Source organism: Bufo bufo, chromosome 5, assembly GCF_905171765.1.
Source record: "Bufo bufo chromosome 5, aBufBuf1.1, whole genome shotgun sequence".
Taxonomy (NCBI): domain Eukaryota; kingdom Metazoa; phylum Chordata; class Amphibia; order Anura; family Bufonidae; genus Bufo; species Bufo bufo.
The window spans coordinates 391,251,009-391,278,437 of NC_053393.1; the positions used below are offsets into that span (position 1 = coordinate 391,251,009).

The window sequence follows — 27,429 nt, forward strand, 5'->3', positions numbered from 1 at the left end:
ATTCTTGTCCGCAGCTTGCGGACAAGAATAGGCATTTCTATGGGGGCGCCGGGCTGGTGTGTTGCGGACCCGCAATTTGCGGGTCCGCAACACACCACAGACGTGTGAATGCAGCCTTAGGCTACTTTCACACCTGCGTTAGGTGCGGATCCGTCTGGTATCTGCACAGACGGATCAGCACCGATAATGCAAACGCTTGTATCCGTTCAGAACGGATCCGTTTGCATTACCACGAAAAAAAAAAAAAGATAATGCAAACATTACACTGAAAGTCAATGGGGACGGATCCGTTTTCAATTGCACCATATTGTGTCAGTGAAAACGGATCCGTCCTCATTGACTTACATTGTAAGACAGGACGGATCCGTTTGGCTCCGCATTGTCAGGCGGACACCAAAACGAATCTGCACAGACGGATCCGCACCTATAATGCAAACGCTGGTATCCGTTCAGAACAGATCCGTTTGGCTGCAAGCAGCGTTTTGGTGTCCGCCTCCAGAGCGGAATGGAGGCTGAACGGAGGCAAACTGATGCATTCAGAGCGGATCCTTATCCATTCAGAATGCATTGGGGCTGAACTGATCCGTTTTGGGGCCGCTTGTGAGAGCCCTGAAACAGATCTCACAGGTGGACCCAGAAACGCCTGTGTGAAAGTAGCCTAACTCTGCAATATTTCTGTAGCCTGCAACCTCTGACTGCCCAGTTGTCCATTTACTATTACTACCAGAACATGCTGGGTGTAGTAGTTTCAGCCCAACTGGGCAGTCAGAGGCTACAGAAATATAGCAGAGCTAGTTATAAAGCCAGACCCCATCAGACCCTACTCTGAGTGTACTCTGAACTCACTGACCATAAATGTGGTGAGCAATTATAAAGACCTTTTTTTTTTTTTTTTTTTTTTTTTTTTACAAATCTTATCTTCACTTCCGAACCGGCACCAGCTTCTTCACGCTCTCCGGTGCCTTCTTCCTGCTGCGTCTCGGTGTTGTTGTGCGCCTGCGCAGCCTAGGGAAACGTTGTGTCCGGTGCTGCCGCCCAACAGGAAATGACTAGGCACGCTGCACCCGCACGGGGAGGAGAATCGGGGGGGGAAACTCTCACTCAAGGAGGGTAGGGCTGGCCTGGCACTGCAGCGCAGAAACGCAACACTGGGTGGCGGGCCCCGGGTCGGCCGCCCGGATTAAGGCTGTTTCACACGAGCGAGTCCATTGCGGGAATCACGCTCCGTGTGTGAGTGTGATCCTCCGCTCTAGACTTGCAGGAGCGCACGGCATTATCATGATTTATAATGCTATGTGCCTCTGCTTGGCCTTTTTTCCACAGAATCATACTGACCGCTTTATGTCACTATGTCCAGAGCGGAGGTTCACACTCACACACGGAGCGTGATTCCCACAATCGACTCGCTCGTGTGAAACAGCCCTTATACAGGCAGGCACAGCACTACTGCAGGGCGGGGCCAGGGGTCCACAGGCGGCCGGGCCCCCTGGAGTGCCGGGCCCAGCCGCGACCCCTGTATGTACGCCCCTGCTCTGGAGGTTATATCAGTACTGGAGCGATATAAGAGGAGCGGCTGATATCAGTCACATAGGATGTAATGTCTCTGGAGGTTATATCAGAGCTGGAGCGTTATAAGAGGAGCGGCTGATATCAGTCACATATGATGTAATGTCTCTGGAGGTTACCGTATTTTTCGCCCTATAAAACGCACTTTTTTCCCCAAAAAAATGGGAAAATGCCCCTGCGTCTTATGGGGTGAATGCTGACATTTTTACAGGCTGCGATGTATACAAGAGCGGGGAGGGACTGGGTGCGGTCACTGTACTCCGGCCCCGCCGCTCCGGTGCTGCAATATTCAAATATAAAATGTCTCATTCAATTAAAAGTGATTAAACATGCCCCCCCCCCCCCCCCCACACACACTTTTAATATTACCATACACCCTAACAGCCGGGCGGGCGGCAGCATAACTCCCTGATGTCACGTGCCTGCGCCGCCTACTTTATGAATCAAGCAGGCGGCGCAGGCACGTGACGTCAGTGAGTGACGCGCTGGCCGCCCGGCCTGCCTGCGTTGTACAGAAGCTGTTAGGGTGTACAGTAATATTAGGAGTGAGAGGGCATGTGTAATAACTTTTAATTGAATCAGACATTTTATATTTGCATACTGGAGCGGTGGGGGGGGGATCTGTGGATGACAGTTTTATGGGGGACATCTGTGGATGGCACTGTTAAGGGGTGGGGGGGGTCTGTGGATGGCACTGTTATGGGGTGGGGGGTCTGTGATGGCACATATATAACAGTGCCACCCACAGGTCCCCCTCCATAACAGTGCCACCCGCAGATCCCCCTCCATAACAGTGCCACCCGCAGATCCCCCTCCATAACAGTGCCACCCGCAGATCCCCCTCCATAACAGTGCCACCCGCAGATCCCCCTCCATAACAGTGCCACCCGCAGATCCCCCTCCATAACAGTGCCACCCGCAGATCCCCCTCCATAACAGTGCCACCCGCAGATCCCCCTCCATAACAGTGCCACCCGCAGATCCCCCTCCATAACAGTGCCACCCGCAGATCCCCCTCCATAACAGTGCCACCCGCAGATCCCCCATCATAACAGTGCCACCCGCAGATCCCCCTCCATAACAGTGCCACCCGCAGATCCCCCTCCATAACAGTGCCATCCGCAGATCCCCCTCCATAACAGTGCCATCCACAGATACCCCCCAATAACAGTGTCCGTCACAGATACCCCCATAACAGTGCGTCATCCACAGATCCCCCCCATAACAGTGCGTCATCCACAGATCCCCCCCCATAACAGTGCGTCATCCACAGATCCCCCATAAGGCCTCATGCACACGACCGTTGTTGTGTTCCGTTCCGCAAAATGGGGTTCCATTGTTCCGTGATCCGTTTCCGTTTTTGTTTCCGTGTGTCTTCATTTATTTTTGGAGGATCACCAGACATGAAGGAAAGTAAAAAAAAAAATAATCAAGTTTGCCATGCAAATGATAGGGAAAAAACAGACGCGGACGCGGATGACAATCTTGTGTGCCTCCGCGTTTTTTCACGGTCCCATTGACTTGAATGGATCCGCAAACCGTTTTCCGTGGAAAAAATAGGACAGGTTATATTTTTTTGACGGACTGGAACCAGGGATCGCGGACGCGGATGACAAACGGTGCATTAGCCGAGTTTTCAACAAACCCATTGAAAGTCAATGGGTCCGCAGAAAATCACGAAAGCGGAACAACGGACACAGAATAAAACAACGGTCGTGTGCATGAGGCCTAACAGTGCGTCATCCACAGATCCCCCATAACAGTGCGCCATCCCCAGATCCCCCCCCATAACAGTGCCATCCCCAGATCCCCCCCATAACAGTGTCCTTCACAGATCCCCCCCCATAACAGTGTCCTTCACAGATCCCCAGTAATAGTGCCATCCACAGACCACCATTAGTTCCAAACCCACCAAAAGCACACCTTTTGGTTAAAAATATTTTTTTTCTTATTTTCCTCCCCAAAAACCTAGGTGCGTCTTATGGGCCGGTGCATCTTATAGGGCGAAAAATACGGTATATCAGTACTAGAGTGTTATAAGAGGAGCGGCTGATATCAGTCACATGTGATGTAATGTCTCTGGAGGTTATATCAGTGCTGGAGCGTTATAAGAGGAGCGGCTGATATCAGTCACATATGACTGTGGATAGGTCATCAGTATCTGATTGGTGGGGGTCTGATACCCGGGACTAGGGATCGACCGATATTGATTTTTTTAGAGCTGATAACCTGTGAACTTTCAGGCCGATAGCCGATAATTTATACCAATATTTTGTGCATTTTCATTTTTGAAAAAAAATAAAAAAATTCCTACACAAATCTGTTGTTAAACGAAGAGATGCCATTATATATCTAAGATTAAATATTTATACTTAATATTTTGGTGTTTTTTTTTAATTTAATAACTATTTCCCCCTAGGGGCTAGAACCTAGATCCCTTGTCCTATTCACCCTAATAGAGCTCTATCAGGGTGAATAGGACGTCACACTCTCCCTGCTGCCCTGTGCATAGTACACATGGCAGCAGGGAGCTGACTATGGCAGCCAGGGCGTCAGTAGCATCCTGGCTGCCATGGTAACCGATCGGAGCCCCGCAATTACACTGCTTGGGCTCTGATCAGAAGCTGCCACTGCCACCAATGAAGATAACTTGCCCATTAATTCAAATATAGCGACACCTGACCTCTATGAGGGGTAGCTGCGATCCGCAACAGTTAACCCCTCAGGTGCAGCTATATGATTCACCCGCCTCCTATATTTGAATTAATAACTGAGTTAACATCATTGGTGGCGCAATGGCCACAGCCCCTCCCCTCCTCCTCCCCTCTTGCCTCTCACTGGTGTGCTGCTGAGGGAACATTGATCGCGTTGATAGCAGTGCGATCCATGTTCGCGATTCGTTATCGGCATATCAGCAAGGTTAGATGCTGATACCGATAACTTTGAAAATCCTAAATATCGGCCGATAATATCGGTAAATCCGATAATCGGTCGATCCCTACCTGGGACCACTGCCGATCAGCTGTTTGACAAGGCACCGGGGCTCCTGTGAGCCCTGTGTCCTTCTCTGTGATTTTTCTGGGCCATGTGACATCACGTTCATTGATCAAGTGGCCTAGGAGCAGCTCAGCCCCATAGAAGTGAAAGGGGTTGAGCGCGATACCAAGCACAGCCGCTATACAATGTACGGCGCTGAGCTTGGTGAGCTGTGAGGAGGCCGGGGCACTACTGCCAGCACTTCAATAAACTTATCCTTTTGAATATGCAGGAAACATTTCCTTCACTTTGGATATTGTTTAGGCTGGGGGACTGGGTGGTTCATCTAGGTCATGGAATGTCCACGTGTGACCGCTGTCCAAACTACTGTAAATAACAGATACAGTTATCAACTAAATGAGTTGCTTAAAGGGAGTCTGTCATCACAGTTTCACCTTTTTAACCCTTCCCATAGCTTTCTAGCAGCATTACAGTTGATAAAAACGTTACCTTTATAAGCAATCGTGGACTTATAAAACTGGCAAAAATCATCTTAGTAGGATGTGCAAATGAGGGCTCGCAAGTGCCCAGGGGCAGCGTCAACCTCGTAGTTGCCCAGGCAGCTCTGCCTTATCGTCGCTTCCCCCCGCCCAGTCTTTCCCTCTGCCCGCCCATCTTCTTACTTCTTCTTTCGCCGAGATCCTGCGCACTGAGTCCATCGGTCGGCGCATTCCATTCCTGGTATGGCATCACAGTAATTAATGCGCATGCGCCGGCTAACGGACTCAGTGCGCAGGATCTCGGCGAAAGAAGAAGTAAGAAGATGGGCTGGCAGAGGGAAAGACTGGGCGGGGGGAAGCGACGATAAGGCAGAGCTGCCTGGGCAACTACGAGGTTGACGCTGCCCCTGGGCACTTGCGAGCCCTCATTTGCACATCCTACTAAGATGATTTTTGCCAGTTTTATAAGTCCACGATTGCTTATAAAGGTAACGTTTTTATCAACTGTAATGCTGCTAGAAAGCTATGGGAAGGGTTAAAAAGGTGAAACTGTGATGACAGACTCCCTTTAAAGAGAAACTATTTGATATAGTGCAGTGCACAATACTGTTCTGTTTAGCATACTGTTACTGTATTGTGTGCTAAAATGCATACATTCATGTGTGCGAGACTGAAAAATGAACAAGTTATATCTCCAGCTCTAGGGTGGGCCCCCAAAATCAATTCCACTGGTGGGCCCTAGGCACCCCAGTCCGACACTGCGCAGAAATATATCAAATTGGGAAATAAATAGAAATCTAAATTACATATATATAAATTGATATGCCATACCAGTAAAAGATAGCGGTAGGGTGAGTCAATAATTGTGAGAGTCATTAACAATACATAGTATAAGGATATTGGCAAACTAATAGTATATACGGAGCAATCCTGCAAAAATCTTAGCCAAAACTCCAGGAAGACAATAGCAAAAACAAGACTCACCCAAACAAAGTGTGTAAAAACCACATACCACAAACCGCAGCCACATACCACACAACCAACATTGTGCTGTGTGTTCTAGCTCATTCTTATCATTACCAGCAGTAACTTTTTCAGCAAGTTGTGATACAGTAGCTCTTCTATGGGATGAACCAGACATGCTAGCCTTCACTTTCCTGCACGTATCAATGAATCTTGGGTGACATGACCTTGTTGTGGTTGACTGGTTTCCCTTTGTTGGACCACTGCATATCAGGAACACTCCAAGACCAATGGTTTACTTCTTGCCTAAAATATCTCACCTGCTGATAGGTGCTATTGTTACAAGGTAATCAATGTTATTCACCTGTCAGTGGTTTTAACGTTACGGCAGATTGAAGTATAATTTCAAGTTTTAGAGGGTATACAATAAAAGATTAAGGGGGTCATTTATTAAGACCCATAGCTGGCGGTGGATCGTTGAAGGTTTGTAGCAGCGCCAGCTTCTACATAACTTCGGCGCATCCAGCGGCGCTTCTAAATGTAAGACAGCTTCCTACCTGGCTTACATTTAGACCATTTTAACCGTAAAACAGGCATAGAAAATGATGAATGAGATGGGCCTGCCGGCCATTCCCTGTCCACGCCTACTTTTTCAGACCTGGCGTGAGCGGGGAAAAGTCATAGATCTGTGCCTGAAATACACCTAATATAGTCATATTTCAGATTAATAAATGACCCCCTAAGTATCAAAGGGAATAGTGGGTATGACCATCTGCAATGCCATTTCTGTTCTATTATAGGCTAAATAGATAATGCTGACATGAAATGTGCTATGGCTTGATACTATATCTGCTCCTTTCATAAACCTGTATGTATGTAATATGTAATTTTCACAGATACTATTTTTATGGCCTTACTTTTGTAGTTGTGTTGTACTAATGTCTGAGAGAGTTCCTATTTCATTCGCATTTCTCTTTAAGACGACCATTACAGACCACTCAGATCAGGTTCTCCATTACTTTCCCCAGATTACTATGGTACCTTTCATATTGCAGTCCATCGCCGTTTTGCTCCAAAAAACACTTTTATACCATATGGTAATTAGGTTATGAAGGTGCCCAGGAGCTGCGTTCATGCGGCCGGTGCCCAGGCCCCTCTGCGCTTTGCTTACCAAACCCCTCCTCTTTCACCCCTCTGGCCCGCCCTTGTTTAATCTGATTACCTCCTCCTCTCCGTCTGAAATCCTGCGCCTCCGCCGGCTGGATCGGGTTGCGCAGGCTGGCGCATGCGCATTGAAAGTCCCTGTTCCTCTGCCCATAATGGGCAATGCAGTGCGCACGCGCCGGGAATGTGTGCAGCGGCGAGGACGCGGGATTTCAGACAGAGAAAAGGAGGTAATCAGATTAAACAAGGGCGGGCCAGAGGGGTGAAAGAGGAGGGGTTTGGTAAGCAAAGCGCAGAGGGGCCTGGGCACCGGCCGCATGAACGCCACCCCTGGGCACCTTCAGAACCTAATTACCATATGGTATGTATAAAAGTGTTTTTTGGAGCAAATCGGCGATGGACTGCAATATGAAAGGTACCATAGTAATCTGGGGAAACTATTGGAGAACCTGATCTGAGTGGTCTGTAATGGTCATATTTGGTGAAAGACTCCCTTTAAATATATATGTGATTATAAAATGAATGGCGCACTTAGGTCTATGGGCGCCATGCAACAGTGTAATACAGCAGCATGCATGAGCGTTATCTCGAATCTTTATAGACACAGGACAAATATAGTCTTATGCTGGATTTACACGACCCCATTATCAAGATCGAATGCTCCTATGAACGCTCATTCACGATACTCGGCCCATCTAAAGGTGTCGCAGATCACCCCATGAATGAGTGAAACACTTGTTCGTCGGGTGAAACAATCCTTATTTCAGACAGCTAAATTATCATTTTTGGGCTGCAAATCGTTTTTGTTTTTTTTTACGTTTTCCCAAAGGCTTCCCTACCTGACTGCAAAATGCCACCCGAAAAGCACCTATGAAAAAGAATGTACGGCACTGTGCTTTGAGAGCTGAGAGAAAGCCGCAGTGCTCACAGGAACACCGTTGCCTTCTCAAACAGCTGATTGGCGGAGGTACTGGGTGTTGGACCCCCACTGATCAGATACTGATGACCTATCCTGAGGATAGGTCATCAGTAGTAAAATCCTGGAATACCCCTTTAATGTGTAGCAGTGCTTTGCACATGAATCTGTCTTGCTTAGCTGGAGTCACAGTTACTCACCAGGCTTGCCTTGACATGAATGCTCGCTAGGATGCCAGAATACAGATGAGCTGATCTATATTCAGCAGTTTCTCAATACCCGGTGAGGAAGAGACTCTGTCAGTCATGTGCACTTGCTTTTTATATTTCTTTGGATTTCAGTTTTTTTAATCTATGTCATTCGATGGAAAAGTCTGTGGATATGTCATGTGCATATGTAGAAGTGGCATATGTAAACTACAAGTACTGCATTTATAGTCTGAACGCTTGGACAGGACTACTCCTGAATTTAAGATTGGTCATCAGTAATTCTGACGTCAGAATGATAGCTTGGTTTGGTAGTTATGTTTTATTTATGTACAGAGATATTGCCATTTTTCGGTTTTGGTTGCAGCATCTTTTTTTCAAATATGACAACAAGAAGATTATCAGACTTTTATGTATTTACTTGTTGCTTACATAGCACCTACATATTTTATGGTGCTGCGTGGAGTTTGTCACCATTCACATCTCTCCCTGTCCCTAGTGGTCTCATAACATAATTTTCTATATCAGAACACACACTAGGGCCAACTGACCTATCATTATGGTTCTACTGAACCCTATGGTGTTGTAAGTTTGGTCAGTAGATCCATGGTTGGTCTTGGCATAACAACCCTAATAGGGACTCTGGTGCTGGGGGTGCCAGTGTTACAGACTCTAAAAAATATTCTGAGGTCGGTCTGGGGTCGGTCCCTGGCCTCCATGTAGAAGTGACTGTTCCTTCATTCTTCGTTGTAGTGAATGGAGTCTTGGAAATCTCAGATCTTTTGAATCACCCATCTGCTGCCAGGACAGTGATCTCACCCTTGACAAACCTGTATCTCCTGGTGAGGTCTCTGGTAGGATGTACAGGGAAGAGATTGCATTAAAGGGGCTTTCCCACCATAGCAACGTATTAACTACGTCAGGACAGGTGGCAAGTGATCACAGGTAGTCCTATCCCTAGAATCCACACTGATGATGAGAAAAGGAGTCACATGTGCCCTGTCTTACATTTCCTAGCTTATCTTTACCCTTTGGATAGATGGCCGGTTCGTCAAACACTTTTCAAGTCTTTAGGGAGTTTTCGATTCTTGATGTGGATGTGTGGGTATACGTGTCACTTTGTAATGTGAGCTGCGAGTTTACATTGATTCTTTTTCTTTACAGGAGGAAATGTGTGTAATATAAAAAAAACTCATAACTTTTTTATGAAAATAGGCATGCTGGTTTACTCTTCTGAAAAAATATAACTAGACGTGTAGAGGGACATCAGATTCCGATTATAGAGTGAGAGTGTTGTTTCCTACGTGCTTTACTCATTACGTATTAGTACTGTATGTCAGTCTTACTTTCAGTTTTTCATACACTAAAGGGGTTTTCCGTAGGATAGGCCATTTATATCTGAATGGTGCAGCTAAAACATTAGGTCACTGGCTGCAGTCCGGGGAAGAAGACGGAGCAGAGGTGCTGAATTGGAGGGGTTTTGGGGAGGTAACTATACATTTATTATTTTATCAGTCCCACAGCAGTTTTCTGAAATTAAAAATTACTTCAACAACCACATGAAGCTCAGACCCATTCATGTGTATGGAATTTACCAGCATTATTTCCGGCTTAGTCTGTACCTGACAGACCCACAAGTGTACAGTGTGTACAGCAGTGTACCTGGGTAAACAATGAACGGGTACTGTGCTGCGGCAAATTTACTTATTTGATCGTCCAGCTTGCTGGGAGTTGGACCTGACTGATTGGATATCAATGGTCCAACCTAAGGATAGTCCATTAGTGTTACAGTTCCAGAAATCACAACATTCTTCCACCACTAGGGGGAGCTTAGTAGCTTGCTGTATACTGTGCTTTTGAATTCAGTGTGAAAACATTATACGGTAGGTGCCTAAGCTCCCTTTTGTGGTAGCAGAATTTTATAATTTAACTCTTGTATGACTATGAAGGGGTTTAAAGGGGTTGTGCCACTAAGATACTGTAAATGTATCCCACCCATCAGATATTGTAAGAGTTAGTGAGGGGCTACAGTACTTGATGAAAATAAACTTTGGAGTGAAAAGTAGTTCATGGCTACTCCTTTACTTCATTATATGTTTATACAGGGGTTTTGGAGCTCTGTAATAGAAAAAGAATTATGGACCCATTAGACTTATATAAGGGTAGACATTTACTTAGAGGGGGTTTTCTGGGAATTAAATCCTCAGAATAGGTCATGAATATCAGATCAACAGGTATCCGTCTCCTGGCACCTCGTCTGATCAGCTTTTTGAAGAGACTGCAGCACTTGAAAGAATACTTGCGGCGTCTTCGTAGTATGCCTAGCACTGCGCAGTACATTGTATAGTGGTTGTGCTTGGTATGGCAGCTCTGTCCCATTCAATTACATGGGACTGAGCTGCACAAAGGCCATGTGACTGGTCAATGAAGAGGTCGCAGAGGTCCCTTCCAACAGCTGATGGTGGGGGTTGGACCCTCACCGAATGTATATTGATAACTTATCCTGAAGATAGGCAATCAATATTTAAATCCTACACAACCCATTTTAAAGGGATTCTGTCACCTCTCATAACCCAAATTCTGATTTTAAACCAGTCATGCTCCACAGCTTACCTTGAATCGGCTGTGCTGTTCTATATTGTAATCCGTCCAGTAGTTTTGCAGAAAAACGACTTTTATAATTATGCAAATTAACCCTGAAGGTGCCCAGAGGGGCGTTATGTTCCCCTTTGTGTGCCCAGTAACGCCCCTCTTACAGTGCCCAAAACGCCATCCTCCAGAATCCCTAACCGCCCACAGCGTCTCATCCCTCTCCTCCCCCTCCTTGACGGCCGAGCGAAGTCTCGCGCAGACGCAGTACCCACTGCGCCAGTGCGATTTGCTGGAGACTGAGGGAAGAGCGAGCATCGGACGTCACTGGGCTCGGCACATGCCCAGTGACAACGATGAAGCTCCTGCCCTCAGTCTCCAGCAAATCGCACTGGCGCAGCCCTCAGTGGGTACTGCGTCTGCGCGAGACTTCGCTCGGCCGTCAGGGAGGGGGAGGAGAGGGATGAGACGCTGTGGGCGGTTAGGGATTCTGGAGGAAGGCGTTTTGGGCACTGTAAAAGGGGTGTTACTGGGCACACAAAGGGGAACATAACGCCCCTCTGGGCACCTTCAGGGTTAATTTTCATAATTATAAAAGTTGTTTTTCTGCAAAACTACTGGACGGATTACAATATAGAACAGCACAGCCGATTGGTAAGCTGTGGAGCATGACTGGTTTAAAATCCGAATTTGGGTTATGAGAGGTGACAGAATCCCTTTAAGGTTATTGGCTTAGTTCTTGGAAGCTTCACTTTCTGCTTTCACGTACTGCATTCCTGACTTTCCTTGAGTCAAATGCATGTAAAGCACACAGTAACTTACGGGATCATTGATACCAGTCTGCCGAGCCTCAGATAATGTTTTGTATAGACTCCTTCTTAGCATCACATGATTGATTGAAACGTAAGGTATTTTTTTGTTATCCTCACCTAGAAATCACACCTCTGGTGTAACATCATGAGACCAACAGACATACCCATCCCTCAATTGTCAGATGATTGATTCTGAAAGTATCCCACGATGGAATGCAGAAATGTTACAAAAAGCAGATCACGTCTTCTGAATTATTTTGTATTACTGTATGCAAGAATGAACATCTTACCTAACCATAAAAAGAAGGTAGTTTGGAAATGTTGCCCATAAAATAGAATCTTGTTCAAGACAAAAGTCTTCTGAATATTTTTCGGGAGATTGATCTTCTCTATGTGCCAGAAAAATGGAGTAAAAAAAAAAAGAGTTACAGACACCAGTTTGAATCTTTTTAAATGGCATTTGCACAAATATTTTACACCGCCCTCGCCATTTTTTTTGAAAGGGAGGAGTAGCGTGGACAGGGCCATCGGCCCAAGCACGTTCGCCCTCATTTATGTCAGTTTTCTGGCGTAAATGACTAAGATCTATGACAGCTATGAACTGGCTTAGATATAATTCTAGGCATACGGACTACTGGAGCATGCGCCTAATTTATGATGAGGCAAACGCATCCAAATAAATTTTGCGCATCCTCTGTGACACAAGGGATATCAAGACCAGTGATAAATTTCCCCCATTTTTTTCCAGCCATACTCCGAATGTTCCTTGACTTTTTGGTGTTGATTTCTATGCATCTGTATTTAGTTATGATGCATGATTATTTGTACGTACTTATTATGATCTGTTCAGAGCTTTGGTCATAAGCGTAGAACTGAAAAGATCAGAGAACGCATGTTGTTTTTAATGTAAAAGACATGGAAATAAGCTGCAAAGTGTTTGGCCTACATCAGTGTCTACCTCCTAATGTAGTCCATGTGCTTTTTATGGACAAATAAAGTTGTTTTCATTAAACGCTTCCTCTTGTGTCAACTACACATCTTAGTGCTAAGTAATACAGTCATTTTGTTAACTGGGTTAATGCCGACCATGTTGGTATTCTGTATTCATGATCTGACTTCAAAGTAAGAATTCAGTTGTGAAAGGTAATTGCCTCCTGAGAATGTGTAAGCACTTATTAAAGACAACGTATATTCCCATGTTATATACTACTATCATTAATAACTGTAGAAGAATGGCACTATATCACAATGTAGCTTACAGTAATATCAGTTTGGAATTACTAGAAATTTGAACGTTCTCAATAGGTTTTATCATTGACTTCTGTGGACACTCTTTGGACAGACACTTGTAAATAGGCTGATTCCCATTATCCCTACACAGTGAAAATTTAGGCTGTTGTGATTGGATAGACTATATTCCTAAAACTTTACATAATTATCTCAATTATTCCATGTTTCTTCCAGTACGAAGTGGTAAAGATGTTGACTGCTTAAGACAAGCATGGCTACCACTGGTAAAATCTGTCATCATGCCATGAGGAGTGGCAATTCAGCTCCTGGAGAACTGGCTCTGGAACCTCTGATTATGTGCAAGCTGTGCCTCTGTGAACATCCTCTTGATATGATGACCACCCTCCGAGAGTGCAGCTGTCTCTTCTGCACAATGGTAAGAAGTTTGATATTATGGGAAAATACAACATAACTTTCTACCTTATCAAATTTGAAAAAGTTATATTAGAATCTAACAATCCGAACACAAATTCTGATGTGGTCTGGGGTTTGAATTCATTTAGGAATCTGGTCTCTGAATTAATGTTGGGGTCTTGGGTCTTAGTAATTTAGGTTTGTCTGTGAATTAATATAGGTATGTCCCACTTGTCACAGTTCTAACGCCGCTCCATCTCTTCTTCCCATGCTGTTCCTCACTGCTCGAGGCAAGTCGTTGCTGAACAACCTGAATTTACCATCACCTCTCCTATCCGGAAGCTCTGGACAGAGCCTCTCAGCAGCGTCTAATGCCGGCCAGTACCTGAAGATGACATAACTGTGGGCATATTTAAACTCAGATTTTGCCCATTAAAGCAACCTGAATATAGTTTTTTCATGAATTTAGTTAAAGGGGTTATCTAACATCATACAACAGCCCCCCCCATGCACCAGGCCCCTCAGAGGGAATATACTTACCCTGCTCCCTGCATTGCTCCTGGTCCCCCGCACCGCCACTCCTGCTTCTCCCTGTACACTGATGAAAACATCCGGTGTTGGGGGGGAGCAGCCAATGGCAGACGGGACGAACCTCCCTAGCATGGTGGGTGATGCTAGGGAAGCTCGTCCCCGCCTGCCATTGGCTGTTCCTCCCGACACCGGATGTTTTCAGCCGTGTATAGGGAGAAGCAGCGGCGGTGGTGCAGGGACCAGGAGTGGCGCCCGGAGCGGAGTAAGTATATTACCTGTGAGGGGCCCGGCACATGGGAGGGCTGTTGTATGATGTTGGATATCCCCTTTAACTAGCCTTTTTGGCTGTCTCCAACACTACTGTTAACCAAATTTGACCCCTACCGCTCCCTTGCATTAACCCTTGGACTTCTGCCTGTTAGTTGTGGTCCCACTGTTCAATTATATTTTATCCTGGTCCTCTCTATACTCTAGGGCAGTGATGGCCAACTTCCAGCACTCCAACTGTGGTGAAACTACGACTCCCAGCATGCGTTATTCAATTCGATGGAGTTCTGAGAACAGCTAAGCAAGTGTACATGTTGGGAGTCGTAGTTTTATCACAGCTGGAGTTCCGGAGGATAGCCATCACAACTCTAGGGTGAAGAACTCATAATCCCTTAGACTTTAGCCTGAGTCAATCAGATTACAGTTTAGAGGATCGACCGCTGCACCAGCATCGGAACATGGGGCCTGAATTTATTTTGGAGTCTGGCTGGGAAAATTTGCATTAGGTAGCCCAGAAGAAAACAATAAAGAACACTTTCATAGTCACTGAAGTTTATAACTTTCTATAACTTTCTTTTGCTATACAAATGAACAATTGTCTGGATAGCTAAAGATTGTTGTCAGTTACTGCTCTGATAAAGAGGTGCTTTCTGGTTGAGATACATTCATTTTCTTCTACATGCTTCCTCAAGCCTTCAGCAGGATGGCAGCTTCTGAATCTTAGTGTGTTCAGTAAAATACTATGCATACCCCATATAATTTTCAGCGTATGAATCAAGTCTATTTAGTCCAGCATGTGTGAAGTGTGGACAGAATGAATAGTCCTTTATGTATGTGTTATTTTTGTGTTTTTTATAGCATCCTGAGAAAGTGCACAAAATGACACACTTATATATTAGCAGAGCAGAACTAGACTATACAGTTGTATACATTTTAGGCAGGATCATTTTCTCATATACAGCTCGATGTGCCCTTTACCCGGGCTTCCCTGGTGTCATTAAGTGGATCAAATATAATGTTACTGGGAAACCAAATAGTAGTTTAAAGAAAACCAGGGGTAGTAGAGCTAAAAGTGGAAACACTATATTCAGTAGTGCCAGCAAATATGGTTTTTATAGGTATAGGTCCATGTCCTTACCGGCATTATGACTGCCACCACATGGCCTCTTGATGAGCGCATATGGTCTTTTTTTTCAAGCTTATAACCATGGGTGAAAGAGAAATAAAACATAATCGGAGGCAGATTATGAGCCGTTGGATAATCGAGCAGGGAAGACAGTAAGAAATTCAGTTCCTCCCAGCTTCCCTGTAGCCTGGCCAACCTAGGCTATTTTATGACCGTCTGTGTGTTTTCTTTTCATAGGGCTCATTCAGTCATGCATATGGGCAGCATGGTGGCTCAATGGTTAGCGCTGGTGCCTTACAGCACTGGGGTCTTAGGTTTGAATCTGACCAAGGACAACATCTGCACGGAGTTTGTATGTTCTCCCTGTGCTTGCGTAGCGGTACTCCGGTTTCCTCCCACACTCCAAAGACATACTGATGAACTTAGATTGTGCGGCCCATTGGAGACAGCTTTATGTTAATGTCTATAAAGCGCTGTGGAATATAGCTGTGCATAAAATAAATAAATAAATTCAGGTGCAGATCCGCAAAACACGGATACTGGCCGTGCGCTTTCCACATTTTGCAGAACGGAACAGCCAGCCCAGTTGAGGACAAGAATAGTTCTATCTTTTTTGCGGGGGCCACGGAACGGACACACAGATGAGTACAGCACATGGTGGGCTGTCTGCATCTTTTGTGACCTGATTGCAATAAATGGGTCCACATCTGTTCCGCAAAACTGTGGTACAAATGCAGACACAAATATACGGTTGTCTGAATGAGCCCTAAGTGAAATACAAGTTGATAAATACATAGGGCATTGCCAATTTCTCACTTGGTAGATAAGTTAACAAAGTCCTATAAAGTCTCTGGGCCCCTTTACATAGGCTGACTATGACATTTTGATAGAGCTGAGCTGTCCATTAGAAGAAAGATCTATTATATAAAACGCATACAGTACAGACCAAAAGTTTGGACACACCTTCTCATTCAAAGAGTTTTCTTTATTTTCATGACTATGAAGGCATCAAAACTATGAATTAACACATGTGGAATTATATACATAACAAACAAGTGTGAAACAACTGAAAATATGTCATATTCTAGGTTCTTCAAAGTAGCCACCTTTTGCTTTGATTACTGCTTTTCACACTCTTGGCATTCTCTTGATGAGCTTCAAGAGGTAGTCCCCTGAAATGGTCTTCCAACAGTCTTGAAGGAGGTCCCAGAGATGCTTAGCACTTGTTGGCCCTTTTGCCTTCACTCTGCGGTCCAGCTCACCCCAAACCATCTCGATTGGGTTCAGGTCTGCTGACTGTGGAGGCCAGGTCATCTGGCGCAGCACCCCATCACTCTCCTTCATGGTCAAAATAGCCCTTACTTTCAAAGTTTTCCCAATTTGTCGGCTGACTGACTGACCTTCATTTCTTAAAGTAATGATGGCCACTCGTTTTTCTTTACTTAGCTACTTTTTTCTTGCCATAATACAAATTCTAACAGTCTATTCAGTAGGACTATCAGCTGTGTATCCACCTGACTTCTCCTCAACGCAACTGATGGTCCCAATCCCATTTATAAGGCAATAAATCCCACTTATTAAACCTGACAGGGCACACCTGTGAAGTGAAAACCATTTCAGGGGACTACCTCTTGAAGCTTATCAAGAGAATGCCAAGAGTGTGCAAAGCAGTAATCAAAGCAAAAGGTGGCCACTTTGAAGAACCTAGAATATGATATATTTTCATTTGTTTCACACTTGTTTGTTATGTATATAATTCCACATGTGTTAATTCATAGTTTTGATGCCTTCAGTGTGAATCTACAATTTTCATAGTCATGAAAATAAAGAAAACTCTTTGAATGAGAAGGTGTGTCCAAACTTTTGGTCTGTACTGTATATACTACACAAGATGTCAGTGTATTAAACCTAAGCAAAATCATTAGTCTAAAATTCAGTCCCAGGGAATGGAGACTGGTATACTTCCGTCACCATACAATAATTGTTTGCACTCTTTGCTCTTATATTCCGCATCTGCTTTCATTCTTGTCCTTTTATCTTCATGCCACGCTCAATTTTCATTTTCTTCTTCTTTTATTTTTGCTATAATGAAGGTCATGTGTAATTAGCACATATGCCAGGATTCATCGATGGTAAAGTGCCTGAGAGGCCACTTGAATGAAAGAATAGACTTGAGTACTGTGTATAAGGCCCCTTTCACACGGGCGAGTATTCCGCGCGGATGCGATGCGTGAGGTGAACGCATTGCACCCGCACTGAATTGTGACCCATTCATTTCTATGGGGCTGTGCACACGAGCGGTGATTTTCACGCATCACTTGTGCGTTGCGTGAAAATCGCAGCATTATCTATATTCTGCGTTTTTCACGCAACGCAGGCCCCATAGAAGTGAATGGGGTTGCGTGAAAATCGCAAGCAAGTGCGGATGCGGTGCGATTTTCACGCACGGTTGCTAGGTGACGATCGGGATGGGGACCCGATCATTATTATTTCCCCTTATAACATGGTTCTAAGGGAAAATTAATAGCATTCTGAATACAGAATGCGAAGTAAAATAGGGCTGGAGGGGTTAAAAAAAAATATATAATTTTTTTTTTAACTCACCTTAATCCACTTGTTCGCGCAGCCGGCATCTCTTCTGTCTTTAACTGTGAGCAATAGGACCTTTAATGTCACTGCGTTCATCACATGATCCATCACCATGGTGATGGATCATGTGATGGACCATGTGATGAACGCAGTGACATCATCAAAGGTCCTATTGCTCACAGTTAAAGACAGAAGAGATGCCGGCTGCGCGAACAAGTGGATTAAGGTGAGTTAAATTATTATTTATTTATTTATTAACCCCTCCAGCCCTATTTTACTTAGCATTCTGTATTCAGAATGCTATTATTTTCCCTTTATAACCATGTTATAAGGGAAAATAATACAATCTACAGAACACCGATCCCAAGCCCGAATTTCTGTGAAGAAGTTCGGGTTTGGGTACCAAACATGCGCGATTTTTCTCACGCGAGTGCAAAACGCATTACAATGTTTTGCACTCGCGCGGAAAAATTGCGCATGTTCCCGCAACGCACCCGCACCTTTTCCCGCAACGCCCGTGTGAAACCAGCCTAAGAAGACCAGAGTCGTGATTATTCAACAATGGTTGGTAGGAATAGTCCTTGAATATAATAATCGCATGTTAATTGAATTAATGATTTTATCTTTAAATAATAAAAGTTTAGTAATTTTAAAACATCCATAAATGTTCTTGATTGGCAATTAGTCTACAGAAAAGGCTAATTTCAACACTATGGGGGAACATGTGCAGGTTGTACAAAAATTGTGACTTATTGCCATTTTACACCACGTTAACCAATTTCAAAAAGTGTTGTGAAAGTGAGCATAGTTTGGTATCTTAAGGTCGATTTGGAAGAGCAGATAATCATTACATGTATTTGTTTCTAACGATTGAGCGATCTGACCAAAAACGCTCGTTCAACGTCTATAAAATTAATGATGTGACAATCATCGTTTGTCGTTAATGAATTGCATTATGTAAATGTGCAATGTGTACATTCTTGACGATAGAAAGCCCTGTGTAGGCAGGCGTATCAACGATTATGCGATCGAAAAAAAAAAAACATTTTTACACAATAAATGCTAGTTGTCTGCTAGAACGTTTGGTTGGTAGTCGCTTGTGTTGGTTGTCGCTTAAACAGTTATCTGCTCGTCTAAATCCACATTTAATTTCCAGGACAGATTTATCATTGCAACTTTTTAAAAGAGCCGCAAATCACGCCTGTAGTGGTGGCACAGGAAAAGTGCATTTCTAGACATTTTTTATATGCACCAAATTTAGCAAAAATCATGTAACTTTTGATAAATGTCTGCTGTTTGCTCTCCGGTATGAGAACACAACCAAACAAAACGGAATGCATTTTGGAGCAATCCTTTTTGTTCAGTTACGTTTTATCCCCATTGACAATAAATGGGGACAAAACGGAAGCATTTTTTTTCCCTATGACGGATCTCAATACCGGAAAAAAGAAACGCTAATCTGAAAGTAGCCTAAGCTTTCATGGTGCAGTTTATCTGAGTTAACTGTAATTCCCAGTCCAGCTCTGTATGTATGAAAGAGAAATGTGATATGTACAGCGTGTTATGCTGGGCATACATATCAAAGTCCTGGTGTTCAATCAGTGGGTCAAACAACAGGATATACCTCTGCCTGCCAAAAATAGTTTTACATGGTTTGATATAGGAGATCATCAGTCCTCCAACTACATTTTCTTTTATGTCATGTCATGAACCTTTAGATGTTTGTGTTCTGGTTATAGATCAATAACCTTCACATAGACAGAATGTGTGATTTCACTACGAAAATGATGCTGGCCCTGCGATCTCTGTGGGTCTGACTTAAAGGGGTTTTCCAGGATTTTAATGTTGAAGACCTATCCTCAGGAGATTGCAGTAGTGAGCAGGTGTAATTACAAGCCTTCCCATTCACTTCAATGGGACGGCTGGTTCCTATACACTTGAATAGGAACGAGCTGTCCCATTTAAATGAATAGGAAGGCTTGTAATTACACCTGCTCGCCACTGCGATGTCCTGAGGATTGATCTGATATTGATGACCTGTCTTGAGGATATGTCATCAAAATAAAATCCTGGAAAGTCCCTTTAAGAATTCCCAGCAATCTTCCGTTATTGCTAGAGGAAGCTGTGGACAGCCATACATTTTCTATTCAGTGGGCAAAATGTAGTATTACATGCCAGCTGTTCAGATAAATTGCCATTTATGTAATACATGGATTGACTGGGGTTGCTCCTGCTTTACATACCCTATTACAGTATCTGAAGTGGAGTCATTGTAGACCCCTTGAAGGAATGTCTGACTTTGCCATTTCTATCTGTTTATTTTGTGGTTACAGGCAGATGAAACCATGAAGAATAGTATGGTGTAAGGCATAATCATGTTGTATACATGGTAATGATGGATAATAAAATGATGTACCTCATTGTGACCAAATGCTTTTTTTGTCCCCCTCTAGTGCCTCCGGCAGTATGTACAGTTGGCAGTTCGTGAAGGATTTGGTTCTCCTATCACTTGCCCAGACATGGTGTGCTCAAACCGGGGGTTCCTTCAGGAAGCAGAGGTACTGACATCTGAACTGCTTCCTTTTTTGATCAATGCCTCTATTTCTACTGAATTCATATTTTTTTTTTAGTCTTACTAACCACTAGTATGTACCTGGCATCAATCTCTCCTTGCTTTGAAAGCTATAAGCAATGGAGTTCTTGTTCCTCATTTCGCCTTGAGGTAATGTTTGCTCTACACGGGCTCAGACTGTGTGTGCTATTTCTATCCACATGCAAATATCCTAATCTTCCACATCTATGAACTCTTCCACTACGAGCTACTGTTATGGCTTGGAGCTCAGGCCGGCATGCTGTATTTGCATAGTGTTTGTTTTGTTGTGGCTAGAAAAATCAATGTGGGAAAGACTAATAATTGTAAATGATTACTGTTATGGGATTTATGGTATTTTTTATTTAATTTTGAATAACACCAGTTTGCATCAGCCAACTCAGGTCTTCAATCTCTCTCTCTCACTCTCTATGTATAAAAACATAACATCTCTACCTTCAGGCCATGACGCCAGTGTGAAAAGACCCTAAAATATAATAAATAGGATCAAATTGATGTAAACTATGCAAAGTGAAACATTTTCTTTCATCACCTCCTATAGTCCCTTGGGATTAGTGAAACAAAGACGTTTAATTAGATTTGTGCTAGTATACTGTATAAAACATGTTCACAGGGGGTCATTTCTCAAGAGACTTTTTTTAAACCTTTTTAGTCGTAAAAAAAAAAGTGGCAAGTCCCTGGTTTTACTCAGTGTTCGACAGTTGGATGGGGACCTGTTAGGATATACGTCAGGACCAAGGCCCCGGCAAATTCACTAACATTTGCACTTGGAAGCAGCCGTAAATGTTGGCGAAAAACTACTCCAGTTTTTATACCAGGTACATGGACTGCTGTAGAGGTACCTAATTTATGTTGAGGCAAATTTTATGGCAGTGTAGGGGTGAATTTAAGACGTAATAAGCTGGTCTTAGTAAATGAACTCCACAATCTTTTCATTTGAGCAAAAAGTAAAAGTGATTCAAAGGACACTTTAGCCTACCCAACTACTAACATCACTATGTAGCTGTGGCCATTCATAGTGGTAGTATAACAGAAAATATATTTTAGGCCTCATGCACATGCCCATATTTTGCATCTGTGTCCGATCTGCATTCCTTGCAGATTGCGCACAGACCCTTTGATTTCAATGGGTCTGCAAAAACAACCCCCCCCCAAAAATAAAAAAACAGACAGCACAAAGATGTCATCCGTGTGCTGTCTGCATCAATATATGTGTTCCAGAAATGATAGAACATGGCCTATTTTGGTCTGTATTGCAGACAAGAGTAGTAATTTTCAATTGATGACAGTGAGAAAAATGTGGAGTGCACATGGAATGTATCCGTATTAGGGATCGACCGATTATCGGTTTTACCGATATTATTGGCCGATATTCAGGGTTTTGACCGTTATCGGCATCTATTTAGCTGAAATACTGATAACGTATTGCGTGTTCCCTCAGCAGCACAGGGGAGAAGGAAGCAGTGTCTCCCTCCCCCTGTGCTGCTGCTGCCGCTGCCGCCAATGAGAGGAGGGAGGACAAGAGGAGGGGAGGGGCTGTGGTCACTGCGCCACCAATGAAGGTAACTCTCTCATTAATTCATATACAGGAGGCGGGAGCTGGCTGCAGAATCACATAGCTGGCTCCCGACCTCTATGAGCGGTAGCTGCGATCCGCGGCAGTTAACCCCTCAGGTGCCGCACCTAAGGGGTTAACTGCCGCGGATCGCAGCTACCGCTCATAGAGGTCGGGAGCCAGCTATGTGATTCTGCAGCCAGCTCCCGCCTCCTGTATATGAATTAATGAGAGAGTTATCTTCATTGGTGGCGCAGTGCGCCCCCCACCCCAGTATTAGACATCGGTGGCTCAGTGCACCCCCCCCAACCCCAGTATTAAAGACATTGGTGACGCAGTGCGCCCCCCCCACCCAGGCCCCCCAGTATTAATCATTGGTGGCAGTGGCCACAGGGTCCCCCTCCCCAACCCAAGTAATTTCATTGGTGGTGCAGTGGCAGCTTCTGATCGGAGCCCCAGCAGTGTAATCCTGGGGCTCCGATCGGTTACCATGGCAGCCAGGACGCTATTGAAGCCCTGGCTGCCATAGTCAGCTCCCTGCTGCTGTGTGCACAAAGCACAGGGCAGCAGGGAGAGTGTGAAGTCCTATTCACCCTGACAGAGCTCTATCAGGGTGAATAGGACAAGGGCTCTAGTCCCTAAGGGGGCTAATAGTTGGTAAAAAAAACCCACCTAAATATTAAGTATAAATGAAAAAAAACTACACGTTAACAATAAACATATTTATTTTCAGCAGATTTGTGTAGGAATTTCAAAAAATGTTTTTTTCAAAAATGAAAATTCACAGAATATCGGTCTAAATTATCGGCTATCGGCCTGAAAGTTCACAGATTATCGGTATCTGCTCTAAAAAAAATCAATATCGGTCGATCCTGTATTTTGAGGATCTGTGGTTTGTAGACCATACTACGGACACAGTCGTGTGTCTGTAGTGTGGTCTACAATCTTAATCCCATCTTGCGCCATGCTGGCAAGTGTCCTCTGGGTGTTGCCAAGCTAGGAAAGTGTCCTGTTTTTTCGTTAATAATACATCTGCATTCCCACAAGGAAAGTTACCACGCTTGCTCCACCAGCATTCAGCATTCACAGAATTTCAGTACAGAATATTATGACCTAAAGGAATGCTGAAACTTTAATCAGGATGAAATGGGAGCGAATGGGGAGGTATTATTGAAAAGCCTGTTTTATGTTGTATGGTACACATGGTCATCTTGAGCATACATAGACGGTGAAGACGGACTCTCCTTAGCAACCGTCAGAGAGACTCTTTGCACCCTGTTTTCTAGTAAAATGAAACACCTTTACCTAATAAAATATATTACAAAAACGATTAACATCCCCGTCCCTACACTATATTGAAATTAAACTGAAATGATGGGTACACTTAAAAGGCCAATCTTTGTTCTCACTATCTAATCTCGTTCTGGACAGTGCAGAGACCCTTTATGGCGAAACCCCCAATTGCCAGAAATATTCAGGCTAGAAGGCTTTTCCCCATGGGAGGAGAGGGGCATATTGTTTCTGGGCCAAATTCAATCACACGGAATGTTTAAATCTTTTACCCAGCCTCAGGAAGAGTTTGGCCTACCCAAAACGGCATTTTTTCAATTCCTCTAATTAAGACATGCATGTCAAACGCAATTTCCAAGGGGTATATAAATTGCCGTTTTTCCTCCTGTGGTGAAACAGTTACTGGAGGGCAAGGTCCGCCAAAGGCCTGATATCGTGACTATATAAATTTATACTTGACACCAATGCCCCCTCAACCCCCTTGGTGGTAAAAGGAAAATGGGAAGAGGATATAGGGACAATATCTCAAGAACAATGGAATGATGTTCTAGCTTTAACTACTAGTCTTACACTGAACGAATCTCAGAGACTGTCTCAGCTATACCTAATACACAGAGTGTATAGAACTCCAAAATTTCTATTTAAAATAGGCGAACGACCGGACTTCACATGCCCTCGCTGTGGAGCAACAGAAGCGACATTGCTTCATATGGTTTGGAATTGCCAAAAAATATTGGGAAGATATACGTGAAATCGTAACCGTAACAACTCGGATAAGATTACCTAATGATCCCAGAGTCTGTGTATTTGGTATACTGAATTCTCCAGGAACGGACGATAAAACGTCTCTATGTGTTCACAGAATGCTGTTTCAGCAAGGGTTTTAATTGCTAAACATTGGATACGGGGAATATATAAATAGATTGAATACAGTTTTACGCCTCGAAAGAGGGGTTTATGTCGAGAGAAAATGTCCAAACAAATTCCTGTCAATATGGAAGGGCTGGTTGGAAGCTGGGAATTTGGCTTCATTAGCACTGACAAGGGATTGCATAAGAGGGCAATTACTCCTACTGGGCCACTTACCTTAACACAAGCTGTCTAATAGGGAAGGTCGCATACTCACTTTAGTATCAGTTCTCACTGAAATGGCCTTTTTGAGATATGATTAATAAATAAAAAGGATGTAATTATCTCTCTGCAGGATCAAGCAAAAGGGGGGGGGGGGAGGTTGGTTGGTAGGATGTTAAGTAGTTATTTAACATTATTTTTGTAACGTCCTGTATCTTTATAATATCAAGTTTCTGTCTATATAACTTATATTACGCTGACTCGATGTTACTATAGTGATGGATCCATTATGTTGTTGAGAACTGGATGGATAGACTGACGGGATATTATTGTATACAAATCTTTATTTTGTTAATAACTTCATTGATAATCAATAAAAATGATTCTGATTTAAAGAAAGATAGTGCATAGACCCTGTTGTACACGGCGGGGCTGCTGCTGGATTTTTGGGGATTCTTTGTCAACAGATAAAGTATAATTCAAAGATTTGCATCAACTCTGTGTTTTACACCTGAGACCTGTCAATCAGGCCTTATAGGCAGTAGAAGCTCTTCTGAGCTCTTCAGGACTGCCTTTGAGGGTAGGTTCACACCTTCGTTTAACTGAACAGAGAATAGCCTGCAGGGATTACCCGCTCCGGCCTAGCCAGATACTGCCGTTCATCACCAGACCCTATTGACTATAATGGGACTCATAAATGCCTGGTTTCGGCATGGAGCAGGTCTTGTCTGGCCGAAACCCAGCACCCATGCCAGAAAACGTCCCGATCACCACTGGATCTCATTATAGTCAATGGGGTCCGGCGGTGATCGGCAGTATCCAGGTAGGCTGGCTCCAGTTAGACGGAGGTGTGAGCCTACCCATAGTGAACTGCTACAGGTCTGCATGCAGTGATGGGAATCTCATTACAATCAGACATCCTTGCAAAACAAGTCTGGCAAACTGTGTATGTGTCATTATGTCTGCTGTCACATTTGCTGTTGTCACATTACTTTTCCAAGCAAATCCTACTACATTTTTCATACTGCTAAGTGCTTCTATTAGTTTAACACTGGATTGTCATGTTTTTTATTTCTTAGATTGCTTGCTTAGTACCCGTTGAACAGCTTCATTTGTATCAGCGGTTAAAACTTGAACGAGGTATGTTCACTTCATTTCTGAAATAAATATATATTAGTAGCTGATCGCCTTTTCTTTGCATTAACTTTGATACATATCCCTGTTTGTGTTTCAGTTGCTTACTGTTTTTAAGATCCATCATAGCAGTCAAGGAACGGAAAAGTTGTGGACTTATGGAGGCCAAAACTTTTTTAACCTAAGAATGCTGCCACATGTCGCTGGGGTGCAGTGGTTTTGGTGCATTTTCTGCTGCATCCAAAATGTAACACAGCAGCAACGTATTGCAGCACCCTGATCCGTTTAACAACTGATGAGTTTACTACATTGTATCCTCTGTGAAGTAAATAGTGGTGGGACACATTTTTCTCTTGTCCTGATAGAATAGTCTTAGGATCTCTATTCTTTTCCCTTAGGTATAGTTAAAATGTGCCTGGTTGAAATTAATGACAAAACTGATTCCACTATTTCCTATAAGATCAGTTTTGTGTCCGGTGGCATCTGTTTTGCTGCTAGATTTCTCCCTGTGCCAGACCGAGAGAGGTTGTATGAAACATTGCTCTCTCCAGCTATACATTAGCTTAAAGGGCCATCTTTTATGTAGAGCAAGCCATTTACTAATGTATGGTGATTGTCCATATTGCTTCCTTTGCTGGCTGGATTAATTTTTCCATCACCTTATACACTGCTCGTTTCCATTGTTAAGACCACCCTGCAATCCATCAGTGGTGGTCGGTCATGCCTGCACACTATAGGAAAAAGCGCCAGCTTCTCTGGTGGCCAGGACCATGGGAGCGCACATAGGCTGGTGCTTATTCCTATAGGGCGCAAGCAGGGCCGTCTTTAACGCGGGGCTAAAGGGGCAGCTGCCCCAGGCCCAGTTGCTCCTGGGGGGCCCAAGGCAACTGCCTCTTGAGCCCCGCTGGCCACTGGAGGACCTTTCATGGGTCTATACTTTATTAACTAACTAGCAGGACATGAATACTCTTATTTCTGGGCGCCGCTCCGTTGTGCCGCTGTGGCCCCCGTTAAATTCTCCTGCGCTGTATGCTAAGTAACAGCATCGGAACACCAGGGAGGATGCCCTACATGTCCTGCTACTTAGTTAATAAAGTATGGACCCATGAATGCGGCAGCGGCACTTGTGTTCTCCCTCTTGCCCAGGGTCCTATCAATATTAAAGACGGCCCTGGGCGCAAGAACATCCACCTCTGCTGGAGTGGAAACGAGCAGTGTATAATGTGATGGAAAAATAAATCCAGTCAGCAAAGGAAGTAATATGGACAATAACAATACATTAGGAAGTGCTTTCTATTAACTTTATCTACACAATAAATGCCATTTGCTGAAGTGAGACAACCCCTTTAAGGCCTTTTTTTACTCTGTCCAATTGTCTGGCAGATTATTGGGGATCCTTCCTGATCACTCATTCATGGGGTGAAAGAATCGTTAATGTGGGCACCTAAATCATCATTTGTGGGCAGCACATTGTAATCTGCTGCCCAGAAACAATGGAGGAGATTTCTTAAAACTGGTGGAAAACAGGCTTAGTTGCCCATAGTAACCAATCAGTTTCTACCTTTCATTTTTCAGAGCTCTCTTGGAAAATGAAAGGTGGAATCTGATTGGTTGCTATGGGCAACTCAGCCAGTTTTCCTTTACACTAGTTTGCTAAATCTCCCATGACTCTGTATGAGGCCGAGCGATGGCACTACCTTCCTTCCCAACAATCGCCTGCTCCATTGGGCCTTTACTCATCAGCCATGTCTGGCTCAGGCCAAGGTCACCTGTCAGGATACAGCTGTATGTGAACCAGCTGTAGCCTACACTGATATGTTGTGTCAATCAGTCTGGGTGGAGGCTATATATGTAGCAAACAGTCCACTGAGAGAAGTATCAGGTCAGAATAGGTTTTAAGCCTCTGGGTATAAGTAACC

General features: G+C 44.0%; 1 protein-coding gene across 1 annotated transcript in view; it reads left to right on the forward strand.

Annotated features, from left to right (window-relative positions):
* The window catches only part of RNF144B (ring finger protein 144B), a 97,342-nt gene that overhangs the window by 14,452 nt on the left and 55,461 nt on the right, over window positions 1-27,429 (forward strand). The window contains exons 2-4 of the mRNA XM_040432737.1: window positions 13,157-13,358; window positions 20,303-20,407; window positions 25,456-25,516. Coding sequence (XP_040288671.1) covers window positions 13,194-13,358; window positions 20,303-20,407; window positions 25,456-25,516 — 331 coding nt within the window. The 5' untranslated portion in view covers window positions 13,157-13,193. The remainder of the gene's footprint in view (window positions 1-13,156; window positions 13,359-20,302; window positions 20,408-25,455; window positions 25,517-27,429) is intronic.